The 19356-nt window shown below is 34.8% G+C and overlaps 1 protein-coding gene across 1 annotated transcript in view; it reads right to left on the reverse strand.

Moving 5' to 3' along the window:
- Positions 1 to 19356, reverse strand: part of dock4b (dedicator of cytokinesis 4b) — a 159034-nt gene that overhangs the window by 72008 nt on the left and 67670 nt on the right. Inside the window, exons 8-12 of the mRNA XM_088923460.1 lie at positions 12662 to 12813; positions 5207 to 5288; positions 4566 to 4626; positions 4072 to 4204; positions 2220 to 2308 (exon numbers count right to left, since the gene is read on the reverse strand). Coding sequence (XP_088779586.1) covers positions 2220 to 2308; positions 4072 to 4204; positions 4566 to 4626; positions 5207 to 5288; positions 12662 to 12813 — 517 coding nt within the window. The remainder of the gene's footprint in view (positions 1 to 2219; positions 2309 to 4071; positions 4205 to 4565; positions 4627 to 5206; positions 5289 to 12661; positions 12814 to 19356) is intronic.

A 19356-nucleotide genomic window follows, 5' to 3' on the forward strand; every position in this document is an offset into this window, starting at 1 on the left:
AGGAAACACATGCCCACAGAATGCAGAAAGAAACAGCAAAATCTAGCAGGCAGAATATTTAAGCTACTAAAACCACTGAATCAATAGAGAAAAAAAAAGCTCCTGTCAGGCCTCAGAATTGACTTCTCCATTGAAAACATGCATTCTGGATAGTATTCTTACATCTTATATGTAAAGTGTAAGTAATTTGGTCATATTGCCAACACTTAATCTGTGTAATTATGTACAGATAAAGACTTGAACCTTGCAAGTCTGCACTACTGCAGACAAAAATACAATTTTTATTGTTTTGATTATGCACACTGCAGCAAAGACATTTTTTATTAATCGTTTTCAGTCAAACTGCCTTTTATTTGAAAATAACATTTTCCCCTTTCCATCTCATTCAATTGTATATTTTTGTATTAATCTATCAATTGATTCCTAGCTCCCTCTACAGATTTATACTTATCTCCAGAACATTTTATCTGGAGATAATTTCTATTATAAAATTGCTTATTATAATTATTGTAACTACTTCAAGGCATCTTATAGCAATTACTTTCTGAATCTCTACAACGATTTGTTCTGCCTTTCCTTTGTATGAGTGAGATTACAAAATTAATAAAAAGCTGCAAGTTTGGCACTTTGTACAGTTGCAAATATCTAGTCATCTACTATAGAGTAGAGTAATTCTAATCTACTCTACTTCTTTTAAATGAAATAAAGAATAATACAAATCAAGTCCATTAATTTTCTAAATTAGTTTTTCTTGAGAATATTTCCACCAATGCTAATAACTGAAATGTAATGATCTATTTTTTTAGTCTGCAAGATTATGAAGCTTAATACTTTACTGGTCTGAACACATTCTATTTCATTTTATAATTTAATTTTAGGAGCACATTAGTCAAAGACGAAATAAAAGAATTATCACAGGGTGCATACTATTGAAGGAGACAAACCATGTAATGCACAATAAAAAATATTTTACTTGAAGATGATTTTTTTCCCACTTGTAAAAAATGACTATAAAATTGCAGAAAGTAACTTGCTATTTATATTGGTAATTAAACACACTTCCATTTTCCAAAAATATTATGCAAGTATTCAATGATTACCTGAATACTTAAAATATGTAGATTAAAACACCTGAGTACTAAGTGACATCACACTACACATATATATTTCTTGGACTATATTATCATCACAGCTACATTAAATTTACAAATTTAAAAATTAAATATTAAATTGAAAACTACATATTTTTATTCTGCTTATTTTAAAAGATACATTTTGTTTCTCTATATGTTAAACATAAAACTTACTGTAACAAACGAATATAATTTTTATATCATGTATATGTCTGTTGTTTCATCATGTTGTAGTGTTTATGAAGGAGTTATGACATTATGTTAGTCATATTCAAGTTAAGCATTACTAATCTTTATGAATATATTGTGCATATGATTTATTAATTTTACCTTAATTTGAATAGTATTATAATACAAAATATATATATATAATTTCATATTTTGCGAGATTCATGATCATTATGACTCACTGATTTTTGCTAATAAAAGATCATTTTGAAAAAGGTAAAGGACAAAAAATTCAATTTAAAACATCTGAAACAATAATTTGTAATCACTAGAAGCTGTTCAGGATTCTTATTTCAGATGTTAAACCTATCAACATGAATGCATTTATTTTTATTTATATCAGTAAAAGAGATACAGAAATATGAGAGAAAATGGCTCTTTCTTTTCTGATGATGAATTTAAAAATGAATAAAATGTGTATGTTAAAAAATTCTTTAAAACAGTTTTAACTGTTGACAGTAATTTCAAGTAGCTTTCGTTTCAGCATTTCACAAAAAGCTGTAGGTAACTTCACTTCATGCTGATGACATTACAGAATACCAGATGGCAGGTTCTGATTTCACGACACCATAACTTTAGTGTACTTTGCTGCAGTAATAATCTGTGCTGTTAGCAAGCAAAAACCTTTGACATTAAATCTGCCTATGAAGTGGTAGCTGTGCTGCACAATCACACATGCTGTGCGGTTCTGTACGTTTGCATACCTTTACCACACAGCAGGTTGAAAAGAATGCCTACTACTTAAGCAAGAGCAATCACTTACTAGGTAGCTTTGTCCAGCCTAGGAAAATTCTCAAAACATATGCATGATAGCCTGCCTTTAATTTTCATATAAAAGTAAGGAAAGACAAAACTTACCAGTATTGGAGCCAGAGAGGTTGTATCTAGCATTGACCTTCTTAATTATATTTTCATGTATTTGATACCATTCACTTTCAGTGTTGCACCTGTTAAAATACATTTAAAATATTAAAGCAAGTCCAGGATGTCATATTTAACAATATGTTCATTTGGATACACAGCCACAGAAGATCATGAATCAAGCCTATAACTGAAAAAAATACATGTCAGGGACAGACTGCAGGTAAAGCAAATCTTTACAGTTTATCATTAAAGTTCTAAAAATTTACAATGTAAGTCTATAATTGAACCAAGAGCTCCTTTTGAAACTATAAACATACAAACTGATGTAATATCAATTCAGAATTGCCACAATGTGGGCCTGAAAAAATATTACAAAAGCTAGTTTTTGACATTAATGTACTGTATGCAAGTCAAAAGCTTTTAGCCTTCTGATCATAGTGCAAAATGTGCTGTGATGCTATTTGATAAATCCCTCTTCTCATTTGAGATTAATAAAAATTAAGGTTTTAAAATAGTTAACTTTTTTACTTTGAAGACAGTTTATGTAAAAAACAGTGCCATTTAGGGTCATATTATGTTAACCATAACTGTGAATATACTAAGAGTAAAAATATTCAACTGTTTAGAAGACATTAAGTATGTAGAACTCTGGCTGAGGTTACATGAGGTGTTATTACTGACGGATGTTACGCTGACCTAAATTCAGAATACCTTGCGTTCCCTACAGTAGCTCCAGTAAGTAAAGCCAATTTCATGTTATATACAATTATCTAATTACAGGATATAAAGCACATTGACTTAAAAGACAGTTTCAATAAAGGAAAAACCTTCTAAAACATTTTTCTGAAGCATACATGAGAGAAAACATCATAATTATAACTACAGTACTACTACAATACACTAAAATAAAATACTCTATATCATTAAAAACACTAAATTGCTTGAAGACATGTATTTCCTCTCAAACATGGATGGGGTGAAATTACTGAGATCTTACATTTACAGTACTGTTACAATCTGTCAAATAATCAGATTATTAATAAAACAATAGCTGCTTATATGATTCTACACCTTTGAAAAATGACTGTAAAGTCTGGTGACAGGACACACAGGACGGCATTCAATCTGTATTTCTCAATACATTGTAACTGCACCTGTTTATTTTTACAATGTAGCTAAAGACAGCTTTATCTCCAAGCTATATATAGAATTGGGGGCTATCCAAACATAGCAAGAGGGGATTTCATTCTGTGTTTCAGTGCCAGTTCTCACAGTTCCTTTATGAGTGATCTCCAGCAAACAATACGTATATATACATATTTATATATATATATGTTCATTACAAAAGACACAAATAAAATGGTACGCTTCTGTGTAATGTGGACACTATATGTGTATGTCCCCTGTTCATTGGAGCTGGCTGACAGACTAGTGTTTAAAAAACAGAGCAACACTTTATTCTCTCAGACATGCTGTGGTGCAGCATTGACGTCAGCATGTTTAGCTCTATAACACGGACATTTATCAGAAAAAAAGAAATGCAAATTTATAATGTAAAATGTAAGCTACAGAGGGGGATTCAACAGCCTTAGTCCTGGAAAATCACAATTTAGCAGGATGATTTGAGGATAACACATAAAGCCTCCTGGATTGTGACTCTCCAGGACCAGGATCAGGGCTGGTCACCACTGGGAATGGGTCAATATTTACAATATTTAAATTACCTTTTAGTGTTACCAGGTTAGCAGCTGGCACATCTAAAGCGAATCTGATCCATTCTAGTAGGTCATAGTGGTCAGTAATACATGGCCCACAACACGCACACTGATGTCACACATGAACTTACGTGTAAACTTTCAAAATGTGATCATCTTTAGAGTCCGTAGTTAAGAGGTCAGCTATGCTGATCACTGCGCAGCCAAAAGGCCGTCTGTACTGCACATTGCTCACATTCTTCTTCTCCCCTGCCCCCATTCGCCCTGCAGAAAATCCAGAACAAGACACATGCCTTGATCTTCAAGAAGAACTGAGGTGCGAATGGCGAAACAGAGATGTTTTATGGACCACCTAAATAAGGCTAAAGCAGCCTAGTTAGTATATATAGCAATGGAGAACAATAAATAAATATATTGTATGGAGTATACAGTACATATGAATGACATAAACAGATTATTATACTTCATACTGTATAATTGACTATACAGATCAATTATACTTATGAAAAAAATATGCACACAATATCATATGCAGCAGGCAAAAAGGGAATAAATCCCATGGGCATCCTAGCTTTAGGCTGACACTGACAGAATTAATCATCTTTATAGTGCAGCAGGATCTTACCTATTCTTATAATGTGAACTGTAATATACACATCTTTGCGTATATCACTGCTCCCCAAATCCTGTAAAAAGATCAAGTCAATTAATGTTCCTGGCAAATACAAATACAAAATTCAAATTCAAACGAAGTCAGAAGTGGATAATGAGAGCAGGATAGTGGTGATTGTCAGATCAGAACCAAGAAATAGGCTAAAAGTAACTAGTAATTACCCATGTAAAATGCTTCAGACTCTCAGATGAGCTAGAATGCACTGGGTTCTGTTCAATCATTCTTGCCACCTTACTTTAGCAGTAATGCCCATTATATGCAGTAATCTGTGCAAACTAATCATAAATACCTAAAATTATTCTATAGAAGCCTAAACACTGATGGCTAATGAAAGATGAAGATATTTCTGACAGGGTAGAAAATTAAAAACTAATATCTGTTAATAAGGTCATTTACTGAATTTGTTCACTAAAATGTATTCAAAATCCCCATATATGGTGTGTATAAAAACACTGTGTGTTAGGGATACTGTATATTTAAGCCTTAGAAAATCTGTCAGAGGAAAGTCATTAAAAAGTCAAAATGAATGGCTAACGTCTGGACCAAAAGGAATGCTCATGCAAATGTTTACATTTCGGTGGTAAAACACTTACTACAAAAAGAGTACACTGTCTTTCAGTTTTCTCTGGAGATTTTGGTAAACCATTCTTATTCAGCCTCACAAAGAATCTTTCACTGCAAGAAAAAGAACAGAATTCTAATTAATGTTTGTAAGAGAACAGCAGCACGATACTTTCCATTTTTTTTTCATTTTTCAACAAGATGTGAAGAGAAAACCCCATGACAGAAAATTTGAACACCTATTTAGTTCTCTGTTAACTACCACAGTAAGTTAATATTGATTTCAACTTTTGCTACAAAAAACTAAAAACAATTTTAGAATCTTTGATGTTGAACTATTTTATTTTAATCAAATAAAACCCTTCTGCAACCATGATGTCTCCACCTCTCTATAGCACTAAAATATCATTTTAAGACAATGGATTAATCTAAAAAAACTGATTCTGAATTCAGTTTATTACAGTGTAAGATTGACATTTTTAGAAATGACTTGCACTTGCAAGGGGAGGCTTAAACTAAATTTTGAAAATGGACAAAACAAAAAATCCCAATATAATGGCTTAAAATTTAACAAAGCCCAATCCCATTATTTACATGGCAATCAACTATCATTATTTCTACTTGGAAGATTATGAAAAAGAAAACTTCAGCAGTTTATCTTTCTTGGTGCAGTATCTGAATATGGGTAGTATCTTATTTCATGCTTCCACTAGTAGATATGATCAAAAACTACTGATTTTGTAGTGTTAAGCTTCCAAGCTGAATAAAAGGAAGTTTGTGGTTTGAGGGTACAGAGAAGCTCATTCCATGTTGTGATTGTTCTGCTGACTGCAGAACAGAGGGGTAATCCAGTTACGTGACTTTCACAGTTGCAAGATAAATCCTGTAAAGTATCATCATCAGAACAATGGCAGTCTTCTGCTTAACAACGATCCAGCAGTGCTGGTGTAGCCAGTTCCAGAAAATACCTTAGCATTAAGCTGTGCAGCACATGTCAAAGACTAATTAACACTGCATTGCTGAAATCTTTGCCTCCAATTAACACAGCCCCTATGCACAAAGGCTCATTGCACCCGAGTACTTAGCTGCTTGTTGATGATCAGGGTCTTTCAGAGAATTTTTTTTTAATTATCTGGCAGTGTATTAGCATATTGATATTTATCCACATTTCAAATATAATTTCCAAACTTTGTGGAAAAATGTGTTATTGTTTGCAGTTCTAATTGCGTCTAGGATTTTTTTCAATCATTTCCCGTCACGGTAATATTAATTGTTCAATTCATACAAAAATTAGTTTACACGTATGGAACTTCAAAGTGCGATTTGCAAGGCTCTCAAGGGTAACAAAGACAAATAGAAATGAGTTATTTCAGCTTCTCTAGAGATGCAACAGTGGAAATGAATCTCCTGCTTGATGAGCAGAAACCCCCCCCCGCCCCCCAACTTGAATGAAGAGCAGTGCCGTAGCATGTACATAGTATTACTTGAGCACTGCATCAACAGGGCAGTCCTAATCTACGTTCCTCTGCAAAACTGCACATAAATCAAAGCCTTTTGACTATCCGTTGTGTTACATGAATATAAGATGAATAATGTAATTATTGAGCTGTCCGCAGTGAAGATAAACAGACTTCCAAAGTATCCAAGTACATTATTGTGCAGTGTTGTGTCAAGATGCACAGACAGGACAAGCACAGGCTAGTTGCATGGGTAATACATTACTGCCTTGTTTAATTTGACCAACAACGTGATGAGATAATGTTTACTTTCATGGAGGGGCAAAGAACTCAACATGATTGAACACTGACACCTCCACAGAAGACAGCCAAGTATTAGAACTGAACAAATGAATTTTGCCTGGGTAACATTTTCAGCCTGCTTTTGTTGTGCCTTTCGTTTTATTTTAATCTCCAGCAGCTGCGGTGGTTGAAAAGGGTTCATATAGGCGGCAGAGGCTCTACTGGCTTGGTGATGAATCTGAGAGTTCAACCTCCAGCTGGTGTAACCGAAGCCCAGACAAAAGTCAAAATATAATTAGTTGACTCTGTGCCAAAAGGAGAGAACTTGTGCCATGCCTGGAAATATGCCATCTGAATTAGCTCTGTATCCTGATAGATGAGAGATGTGGACACCCACCAAGAAGATAAACCACAATAAACCCTAATCTGAAATACGAGCACAATGAGAGTGGATTTGAGAGTGATAATGCTTTATGCAGCCTCCCACAGTAAGTAATTAGATGAGGCCAGATAAAATACCATGCAGGAAATCTACTGTATGTACAGTAGTACAATTTATGGAAAGCTAGTATATTGAAAGAAGTCTCTTATAAATATGTTTTTGCTTCTAGAGTATTTCTATGAAAGTTACATAAAGCACAACACTCTTTTCTATGCAGTAGCTAATAAACGTCTGATTTTAAAAACATCTGTTTTTTTAAACACATTCTTAAAAACTAAAAAAATCACTTTATTTGAATCTCATCAACACGTATACCTGCACATTTCTAGGTACATTTTAAGAAACAATTTTGCAATGTAACAATTAACAAATGCTGCTGTTCTACACTCTTTTGCTAATTTTAAAGATGAAGTATGTGAAGGACTAGATTATATCCCTGGATCAATCACCAATTAGCAACCAAATGAGCTGGATAAGCCAAATGGCCACATCTCAGTTGCAACGTTGCGTCTTCTTTCCTTGCAAAGATGCTTGCAGGCTCTTCTAATGTAGTCCAACATTCACAGATTTAAATGTGTCCATTTAAATTTAAATAAAGCAAATTTAATTAGGATATTATTTAAATATTTATGGAAATAATTAAGTATCATACACAAGAATAAGTTATTTTATAAAGAAAAATGTAAAAAATATAAATACACAGTTGTGTGGGTAAAGATGTGTGATTTAATCCGCTAATATTAGATCAAATGTACCACATGCCTGTCAGGAAGGAAGATATCTGACCAGACTCAAACACAGAAATGTGACAGAAGTCAGAAATAAATATTCTCTAAGGCAAAAAGAAAAGTTTAATAATATAACGATTGTTGTACTAATCCACTAGTACTTTTTATGGACTATGAATGCAATGTTTACCTCACAGCGAGACAAAATTTATCTAAATATTTTAGAGATAAATTTGCATTCAAATGTACATGATCAAAACCATCTTTAAAAGTGGTTTCTTATATGTGGAGGCTGTTCAACCATCCACACATTTTCTGTACCCCTTTCTTCTAAAATAAATGCCCGGATGAATCAGAGTGCAATCAGACAGAGGGAACAAGGAGGGACAACACCCTCCATATGAGGCTTGTCCATCGCAGTGCATATACTCATAGTACTTAAGGTGGGCAGGGGAAATTAGCAATTAATGCCTCAGAACTGTAAGAAGCAACCAGAGATGGAAAATCCCACATGGACATTACAAAAACATGACAACTCCACAGTCTCTGGAACTGAACACAGGACCCAAGAGCTGTGAGGAAGCAAGAAGTAACTGAACTGTGGGGGACATTTTGTTCAGCAGTCAGGATACCACCAGGTGTTTCTGATGCAGTTGAACTACGAAAGCGATCGTGTCAATGAAACAATATGTCAAACTTGTTGAGGTTTTGTGATGGGTGGTCTCCCAGATTGTGGCTTGTGCTTTTCAAAAAAACACAACTGTGGTAAATCAAGCTGAAGATTTCTTTAATAAAATAAAGAAAGGATGACAGACTAGCTAGCACCTAGTTAGCCCACCTCTCACTCACTTTCCTAAGTACAGCAAACGACTTCTATTCTTGATGATGAACGAAACTTTCATAAAAAAACATACATTTATAATCCATGATTGGATGGTAAAAGCTTGTTACTATATGAGGTGTAAACAAGGTCAGAAAGTTAGGTGGTTAGATCAGCCTTGGGCAATTAACCAAGACCCCTAATTAGCCAAGACTCCTGTTCCTTTTCATGTTGCTAAGTCAAGCATAGGATACATGAGGTACACCTCCATTTGAGAGACCTTTAAGAACCTGGTGGTAATGCACAAAGCAGTAAAACAGTACTTGAGGGCTTAATTGTTAACTCATAACAGGCACATGTTAATTCACTTGTCACTGACAGGTGTGATTTGCTGTAACATCTTGTAAGGTTAGAAGTTGCTTGCTATGTTCAGCAAGCAACAGTGGATTGGACTCAATCCAATCTCCACTACACTGATTTATTCACAAAGGTATTGTTCTGTCGAAGCAGGTCATATCGGTTTTATCATGTATCTTCAGGTTTCACATTAAACAGGTTAGATTAACTCATCACCTGTACCAAATCAACCCTCTCACTAATGAGAAGACAGTAATCTGTGATGAGGCAGCAACTGTGAAATGTACTTGAGTTTATCAGTCATGAATGATCAATTAATCAAAATGATGCCAAGAACATTTAATAAATATACAAAATTCATACAGTTTATTTTAAAAATATATACAACCATACAGTGGTGTTTATATAAAAAGGACTGCACTATGTGCATAACAAAACTGTAAAGTTGGTAACAAGTTGTCAGAATCTTTTAAATATTAAACCAGAAAAAAAGTAGACCCTAAAGTAAGAATTTTAACATTCATCAGGTAAGAAATAAAAATTGGTGTGGACATATCTACACTGTAGACAGTTCTAAGACATATCTGTCTTTGCCAATTCCATTCTAGAGAAATACTGTACAGCTGTAATACATTACAAAAAGAGTACATTTCTCAAAACTCTGTTGCTGAATGGACATATACATATTTCACTCCAGGTAGAAATGATCAGATAAAAAAATCAAATATCTGAATTCTCCTTAATTCCTGATAGTAATTTTAAAAGACTAAAAACTGCAAATCTAATGGGTCTGAAAAAGAATACTGAATTGAAGGTTTTTCATCTGAGCAAAAGGATTTGAAATTGTTGATGTAAATTAAAAGGTGCCAGAGTATAAATTGTAAGCAGGCAAACTCCCAATGACAACAATTAACAATTACAAATTGCTAAATGGCAAAAATAGATTACAACTGAAATTAAAAGGACTGTCGAAAGAGGTTAAGTATTATGGTATTTAAGCAGCGAACCGAACTGCTTCGTATAAAAGTAAAGAAATCACATTTAGCGTTTTTCATTTTTCAACTATTTCAAGGAAGAGTTTCCTAAGAACCACAAAAACATCATATAATCTTTTAATTTAATTCACTAAGCTCATGCATTGAGAATTTTAAAACTATTAATCTGCAAAACCCACATGCTGGTGTACAATTAAATGAGTATTGACATACCATGTGGGCGAGACAAATAAAACTACATACAGTCACATACACAAAGCATGTGACTAGAAAGTCACCATATGTTGAAGTTGTGAAAGCTTGGCCTTCTCTTCAGAGCTGCTCATGCTGTTTGCCCATTTTGGTGGTTTTTAAATACACTAGAGGTTCACTTAATTGACAATCCACCCTGCACACTCTCAAAAAATTCTTTAATTTCTCTCCCATAACAGCTGTGGATATGCAAACCCACTACCTTCATTATGCAAATTGTTTAGACCACAAAAATCTAAATACAAACCCACTTAACACAGTGTAACTGCCTCTGACTAATAACAATAGGATGCTTTAATACTTGAAGAGGAAGGGAGACATATGAGCTTATTAACTACTTTTAACCACTGTGCCATCTTGCCTTTACACAGTATACACGTGTTCAATATCCCATTTCAATTGAAGCATTATATCATTTCAAAGCAAAATGTTCACTTTATATGTTTTGTAAAAAAAAAACATTACCAATCACTTTTCTACTTGATATATATTACCAATGTAGCCTGAAGGAATGATATGTCTCAGCTGTGAGCTTGGAGAATTCTATACACAACCAATGAATGACATATCCCAGGCTTGAACCCATGGTGTTTAGACTATAGAGCTCAATCTGCATCTTTACTGGAGCATCTTTACTCGTGAGCATCAGAATCCACTCAAACATGTAATCCTAAAGTGCAGCTTTAACTCCATCTCAGAGCAACACCATCACCAAGAGAGGAGAATGTGTATGAATGCTTTTGGCTCAGGCAGCCAAGCAAGACAGTTTTGTCGTGGGTTGAACTCAATCAGAGGATGTTGCTGAAATACTGAGCTCTGCCAACTAAAATGTGGATGACAGGTTTAATCTTTTAGAAATGTTCTTGTTAGGTGCTGGATAACTGGGACATTGGCAAGGCTTGCACGATGCACCACTCTGGAGCTCTAAATGCTCTAAATGCTGCATCATTTGTCAAAGCAGATATGTACAGTACAGTAACTAAACAGTTCACATCTAGGGATGACCACAAATGCCATTTGATCTACTCTATTGTTGATTGAGGTTTGACTTCTAGAGGCCTTTTCATTTTAAAAACAGACCTGTTAATACAACAATTTAAATCACAGTTTACTGGAATTGTGCAGTATGCATTCAAACAGCAGTGGTGTCAAACTCATTTGCTATGGAGGGCCAGATATGATGTAAATGTAATTCAAGTGGGACATACTGTATACATCTGTACCAGAAATTACCAAAATTCTAGGAAATCCATTACATAGCATTTATTTTACAACAAAATACCTCCTTTGGAAATGCAATTAGCAGTCATTGTGTCTTCAGTTTAGTTTACACATTACCTTCTGAATACGTTATGTTTTTAAGCGTTACAAATTGGGGTTATTTGAAATTACAGTTGAGATTATTGGGCAGTACACAGAACTATGTTATGATGAAAAAATGTCAGGATATTTAGTTCAATACCTGGAGAAAATAGAATCAGCAACTACCTGTATATACACCCACCCCATGTGAGCAGCAAAAAAGTACAGATTAGTACCCGTTTTTTAATATAGAAGGCAAATTTTCACTACAATGGAGGCATTTCATTTAGTTGTAGCCACTTGTGTTCTTGTTTAAACATAATTTTCATTATTGAACATTCTCCTTATTTTTTTAAGATTTTGTCAAAATGTTTTGCCACTGTTTTGAGTGTTAAAGTAAAGTAAATAAGGAAAGTATTCCTCCTGGCTCTGAAACAAAGTGATAGAAAATAGCCGAGCGGTGTACAAAACATCAGCATTGCATTCACAATAGCTACTATGCTGCTGTGCTAAGTTTACAATTTTTACCAAACTTGTCTTAACTACTTTACTAAATTAAATGGCTAACTATCATAAAAAAATACCAATGCTGTAATTTTGATAATTTGGCATTCTTAAGGTATTAATAAGTAATATTGGGCAGTCTTTTAGACCTTGCGAATAATTTATTAGGTTTTACCTATAAAGTAATGGGGATCAAATTTTTTGTAAGTTCAAAATTTTGAAATTGCCAATACATTTTTATGTTTGACACCCCAGCAGCACAGTCACGAACACTTAAAAAACTAAGGAATTTCTTTGGGACTATGCAGTATATAACCTTTAGTCATGGCAGAGCTAAAGGAAAAATACCTTATTGGGCGGCTCTCTCTGCTGTCATAGAGAGAAAAGAAAACTTCCAGTTCTTCTCCAAGGTTAGAGCACATGAGGCTTTTCATCTGCACAAACAAATGATGTGTGCTCGCAGGAAGCGGGGTTTCTTTCTTACGATGTCGGTGCTCCATCTACAAACACATAGACAACTCTTTTTAGAATAAAGTTTGAATAAACTGTAAATACAAAAAATACACATTCTTCCTTCATGTGTGACGGAAAAATAAAAGCAAACAAATGCAAAAAGTCACTCACACAAACCAAACTTTTATTGAATACTACCACACTGTTGCACTTCCTACTGCACTACCCGTGCAATAGTTTTTGCTGCTTTTGAGTCATTACAAGTAGCACTTGTACCATTTTAATTTCTGAGACATAAGTAATTCTTTTGGGGTGGAGAAACAACATTTAGACCCACAACAACAATATGGATTGGAAATGAATTGGGAGTCCCTGCCTGTGCAGTTTGTCAGGGGGCAACTTTATGGGACCAGTGATGTCACTCCCAAAAAAGACTTCCTAATTCCTTTCAGAATCCAAAACGGCACAAATGTGCGTTTGAAAGGCACAATCCAGCACAAACACAGAACAAACAAATAAGACCAATTTGGTTCTCCAGTGCCATTGTTGGTGACATCAGTCCCTCGCCCCCCATTTGCAACACAAATGCTGCTTTAAAAGCTGAAACTAGTACAAACATAACACAAATTAAAGCATTGGGAGTCATTGCCTGTGCTGTCTGTAGGAGGCCCAAATTTAAGGAGCTGGTTACTATATGTACAAGTATGTGCTTTGCCTTTGGGAGAATAAATATGAGCCCATTTAATATAGAAATTAAGGAAATTAAAGAAAAATTTACACCTCAAAGAAGCCATCAAGCAAACACAAGCATTTTACAGTCTGTTATTTGAGGTACAAAAGGATTAAAAAATTGTTTATGTATTCTGCAATTGGCCCACAGTGGTATACATTCTAGTGCCTACAGGCCACTCAGCTGTTGGCATAAAGCCTTTTGGAGAACAGTGCTGTAATTGAAAACAAACCACATTTAACCCCCTGACCCTCTGAAGGCACAGTGTCTATAGCGATCATTTTCACTTCAACAAAATATCTATGATGAATTATTCATACATGCTACAGGGGATATTCATATAATATTTAGATCTATATTTATGTTTAGACCCTCTTTTCTGAAAATGAAAGCAAAATGTTGAAGCTGTAAGGTATCACAGAAATCCTTTTATGTGTATAGGGAGGCTAAAGAATCTCCCTATACACATTTTAAACATTTGATTCTGCTACATTACTTTTTTTCAGAACAGAAGAGTAAATATAGCACAAAGGAAAAGGCTTCATGAAAAATTCTTTGTGCCTTTGTCTGAAAACTGCACACCTTAAAACATTTTCTTGACTCTGTAGAGCACCACATGACAGATATAGCATCGTTTCATTTATACTCTAACTCTTGGAAATATTTCTTTATATTCTTCACTCTTGTAACTTTGTTAGGAGTGGTAGGTACTTTTTTTTTCAGCATAAATTGTAAAAATATTGGTATTAATCTTATGCGGTAAATGCTGAGATTTAATATGTAATGTGTTCTCAGCATTTGTCAATGTCTGGCTTAGGAAACCGCTGCAGTTTTAAAAAATAATGACAAAACAGAACTAAGCCATTAGGAAACGGTAATGACTTCCAGTTGACTTACTGTATATCCTTACAAATATACGTATATTCTAATTTTGAAGCTACAATATTCTACTTTCAAAATTTGTACTTGAATGACATGTTCTACTTTATGTATTTTATTCTTGTTTGGTGCAACTTTGCATTAAAACTCTAAAATGAAATGTTTTTTTTTTCATTTTAGTTTTTTCTTTTGGTACAAGGATATTACTTTTTGAGCCTGCAGTAGGGAGTTTGCAGATTACCGGCCAGCTAGATTTAGTTTTCCAGTCACCGATGCAATATATTCTTCCTGTACTGTAAATACATAGGTTGTATTTTGCAGGTTTTACTATAAAACAAAAGCTGAAGCTGTCTGCAAATACTCATCAAAAATCCTATGTAAATCAAAGGCATTAACAAAGTCATCCCTGTGGATTTTTTCAGAAGGAATAGTGAAACACAAACCAGACGTGGAAACTACACATGAGTGCATTCAAAACAGGAAGCACATCTTTACCCAAAAGGTTGCAAAAGTATTGAACAAATAAGAAGCCCATATAATAACAGGTGATACTCTGGATTATTTTAGTAAACAGCTGGATGAGATGTACCGACTAGACTGAATGACCTCCTCTTGTTTGTAACCTTAATGCTCCTGTAATGAGTTTATCTACTGTACATCTAGCAGACATGACTATTCTTTGTGTATGAAAGACCTGAAAATGGAAATATGAAGAATTATTTTGTTAGATGTTTGTTTTATGAGTTTTTTTGTTACTCGTAAGTATCTTGTTACTCCACAAGAATAATTTGCATGCACTCAAGTTCAGAGCATCTCACTTTGCAGGGTTTCTTGTAGTCACTTCTCAGCAGCTATCTTAAGTCATAACTAAAATGCAAGTCACCACTTTCTTGGATCCTGCATCTACTTCCCTGCTATGTTGAAATATCCCAATTTCACACACTTTATCAATGAATCATTAAAGTCTGGAACTCATCACTTGGCTCTTAAACTTGCAGTTTATATTCTGCTTTATAAAAAAGTAGAATTTAGACTCCTGCCTTATCAGTAATTATCAACCAAATGTCTAAAGTCATGTTTTTGGCAAAATGTCTGGAACAGGCAGTTCGGTAATAAGCTCACTTATCTGCAATTAAATTGTATAAACCTTTTCAGTTCAGTTCAGATCAATGCATGATACTAATGATTTGCCAGTGACTGATGACTAGGATTTTTTATCCTGCTGGACCTTAGTGCTACCTTTGATACTGCTGATCAAACGATTTTGCTAACTGAATGGGGGGGGGGGGGTATTGTTGTCTATCCAGTCATCTCCGAAAGAACAATTGGTTAGTATCAGTTGTTACTCCTCCTCTATCACTCCACTTTATCACTTCTGGCCCACGGGGTTTTGTTCTTGGACCAGTTCTTTTTAGTATCTACTGTACTGTATGTGTGACCTTTGGGTCAGGGTCTTCATAGATATCGTACTGGTTTTCATTTCTATATGGATGACAACCAAATTTATGTTGGCAAGAAACCCAACCAGAACTATCTGCCCTGTCACACAGCTTATGTGATGCTAAAAAATGGAAGAAGGTTTGTACATCTGAACATTGACAAGAGCAGACTTATAATTATTAACTCTCTATCAGCTCTGTAAGTGTGTCAGCCTTAGCATAAGTACTGGTGGGACTAGGATCAGTCCAATTCAGGATGTCTGGGGGTCATGTCTGACCCAAGCCTTTATTTAGAAGATCATGTTCACTGTGTTGTAAAGGTTGCTTTTTATCTCCATAACACTTCACACATCCACACACATCTCTCCCAGTCTTGATTATTGTAATGCAGAGCTTGCTGGCAAATATGTTCTTCAGCTGCAGCATTTTTAGAACTCAGCTACTTGGATCTTTACAAAAACTAAAATGCAGGAGTATATTTCACCTGTTTTAAGTTCTTTACTTTAATGATCCAGCAGTGATTGAATGAGTTCAGTTTAAAATTCAAAATACCGTTGCTTACATTTAAGGGCCTTGGCTACAATGCACTGTTTATCCCTACACAATCCCTTTTGTGCTCTCTGGACTCTTGCCTTCTGCCATTTCCCAAAATGAGGCTCAGGACACCAGGGGAATTTCATGCTTTCTGTTCTGTTGGTCCAAATACCATCACATTTCAGTTTCTGCAAGTCAAGCAGTACTTTCAGATGCTATATTAAAAACTAATTTTTACACTCCTTTGATTTCAGTTTACAGCATTTGTTTGGTATACCTGCCTCTTTTGACTGTTAAATTTAAAAAATGTGATGATTTAATGCATTTTGTGGTATATTGAAAAGGTTATTTATTACCATTAATAAATGCACTTTTAGATTTCTGGTCATATTGTTGAAGAATCAATTTTCTAATACACTCTCCATTGGGATTCTTATTCTATACAAATACAAATTTACAGAGGTATCAAACTATTAAAGCAGAAAATCTTAAATGGATTTAAAAGTGTGAATTAATTTTACATTGCTACAGTATTTCCATTATTTTAAAAGTTGAAGAGATTTCTTTGTAATCAGAAGTCTACTTCTAATTTTTAAGCATATTAATCGATTATGATTATGACAATGGCAATAAATATTAACTGTTTCCTCTATTATGCATACACGTGCCATACAGTACAGGACAAATCAAGATTTAAGAACACAATTTTTAAAATCCACAGTTGGGTGTAACAACTAGAACATGCTGTTGGAATTAACATCAATTTGGACAGCAAAAAGGGCTGTGCAGGTCATCTAAAGGAAATGGTGCTTATATCAAAAAGTATATATATATAAATGCCATCCCATACTTTACTACATAATTAAAACACAAACATTATATGTGCTCTAACCTGGGATCTTGGGATTTACAGTAACATGGAAAAATCCAAACGCACAGTTTGTCAAACATGTTGAAAGTACAGCAGCCTGAACGCCAACTAATATTTTAAGGGAAAAACCTGTTATTGTTAGACAGGTCAAAAACAAGCAAAATATTTACCCCTTTGTGATGTTTGTTTCATTTTGTGGGTGAACAATTTTTTTAAGTAATGTTTATTAAAGACAAGTGCATTTGGGCTAATCTGTGGTGTGAAAGGTGCAGCCGGGAAAAAGAGCAAAGACAACAGCGTTTTCAACACAGCACAAGGATTTAAAGAAAAGAGTTTCCTTCAGGAAGCAGCCTGTATTTTAATGCAAATTCCAAATAAAATTAACTGAGAGTAGTATTAGAAAGACAGAAACAGTCTTGTAATAAATTAGTAAATACTAAATCAGAGAAACAGCTCTTCAAGCTGCTCATATATTAACCAAAAACTGCAGCTTTTACAGATTGTTTAATTACGAAATGCACAATCACTAACATTTATGTCCAACTCAATATTTAAAGGTTTCAAAACCAAGTCTGAAATTATATCTTCCATTTCCAAAGCACAGTTAGGGGCAACCATTGTGGAAGGACATCTGCATTACCTGCTGATCTGATGAAAGAGCTAGAGTGATTTACAGCAAGTACAAGTGGTTTTCCCACTCACTGTGATGAATCAGTTGATGACACTGTCCTGTTGGATATCCTTTGTCAAATGGCATTAGTCTGAAGACTTCACCATTAATTACTGATATTATTAAATGTATTGATTATTCTGGTTATGGCTTTCTAGGTTACAATCTAAATTTTTTTGTCCAAAAAAAATGTGCTGATTGGCCAATTATCAATACCAACTGGTAGTGTGCCAGCACTGACTTGGCAATATGCCTGTTTCCTTGCAAATTGCAAAGCAGGTCATTTCTCGAACTACCACAGTATCATTCACCAAATAAAAAAATTGTGATAAAGTAATGGGGTTTAATCTCGTTATTATGCCAGATGTTAAAATTACTACTTCAATTTCTGTTATAGTGTTACATCGCTATCATCTCCATTATCCAACATAGTGATTTTTTATTGACACTGCTTTCTGTTATCCGTCTTGGAAATCAGAGCCTTTATGGGGTTCAGAAATGACAGTACCACACAAGTAACCAATGTGTGGCGCTTTGACTTTGCATTTCTGACAGTTGTGACAAAAAATTGAACAGTCAGAGCTGTGAATTGTAAAGGAAACAGAAGACAATTACAAATGTGATTAGTGCAGTGAAAGCTTCCAAATCTAAACTTAACCTTTGGGTACAGCAACTGCAGAAGAGGAAAAGGTACTATTTCACTTCAGTGTTCTAAATGTTGGGAGAAAATGAAGTCACTGTTGGCTATTAAATATTACCAAGTTCAGTGGCTTCTTGATGAGGCTCGGCCAAGAATTCAATAACAAATTTTATGGTTTGTTGTGCGTGATGTTTATTTCAAAACCGCTTCATGGAAGTGGTCGTTAGTGTCATTTCTGAGCAAAACTGCTAATGGCTTGCTTTTTCTAATATGAACATTACCGTTTGGAGGAGGCCTGTGAAAGGAAACTCACCAAGTATGAGGGGCTAGCCAGTGACTGTGCTAGGAGGGGCTGGAAGGTAAGTTGCATCTCAATCAAGGTTGGATGCAGAGGTTTTGCAGCTCGATCACTGTTTAGAGCTCTCTATGTGCAGGGCATTGTGGGGGAGAGGAGGAGACGAGCCAGCCCCAAAACAAGATGGCACTGGCTCAAGAGAGGAGATCCACGTGGATTGGTTTAGTGCCACCTAAACACAAGCTGAGGTCTGATCAGTCGCAGCTGGTTTATTTGGGGAAGGGTGTATGATGTTGAAAACACAAAACACCTGACAAACCCAGGAACATCACTGATGATGCGTCTAGAAGCATCAGTAGATGTATTAATTAATTAAGTCTATCAGATCGAAATTGTAAACCTGTCTGACCAACGAGCACCTTAATTACACCATTAGGGTCTCCCCTCTCAAGATCAAAGCTCACATCTCAAGCTTCCTACTGGACACCAAGCAGGGTCAATTACAATATTGAAATAAAGGTAAGATTGTCTA

Source organism: Atractosteus spatula, chromosome 8 (assembly GCF_055471065.1).
Source record: "Atractosteus spatula isolate fAtrSpa1 chromosome 8, fAtrSpa1.hap1, whole genome shotgun sequence".
In the NCBI taxonomy this organism is placed as follows: domain Eukaryota; kingdom Metazoa; phylum Chordata; class Actinopteri; order Semionotiformes; family Lepisosteidae; genus Atractosteus; species Atractosteus spatula.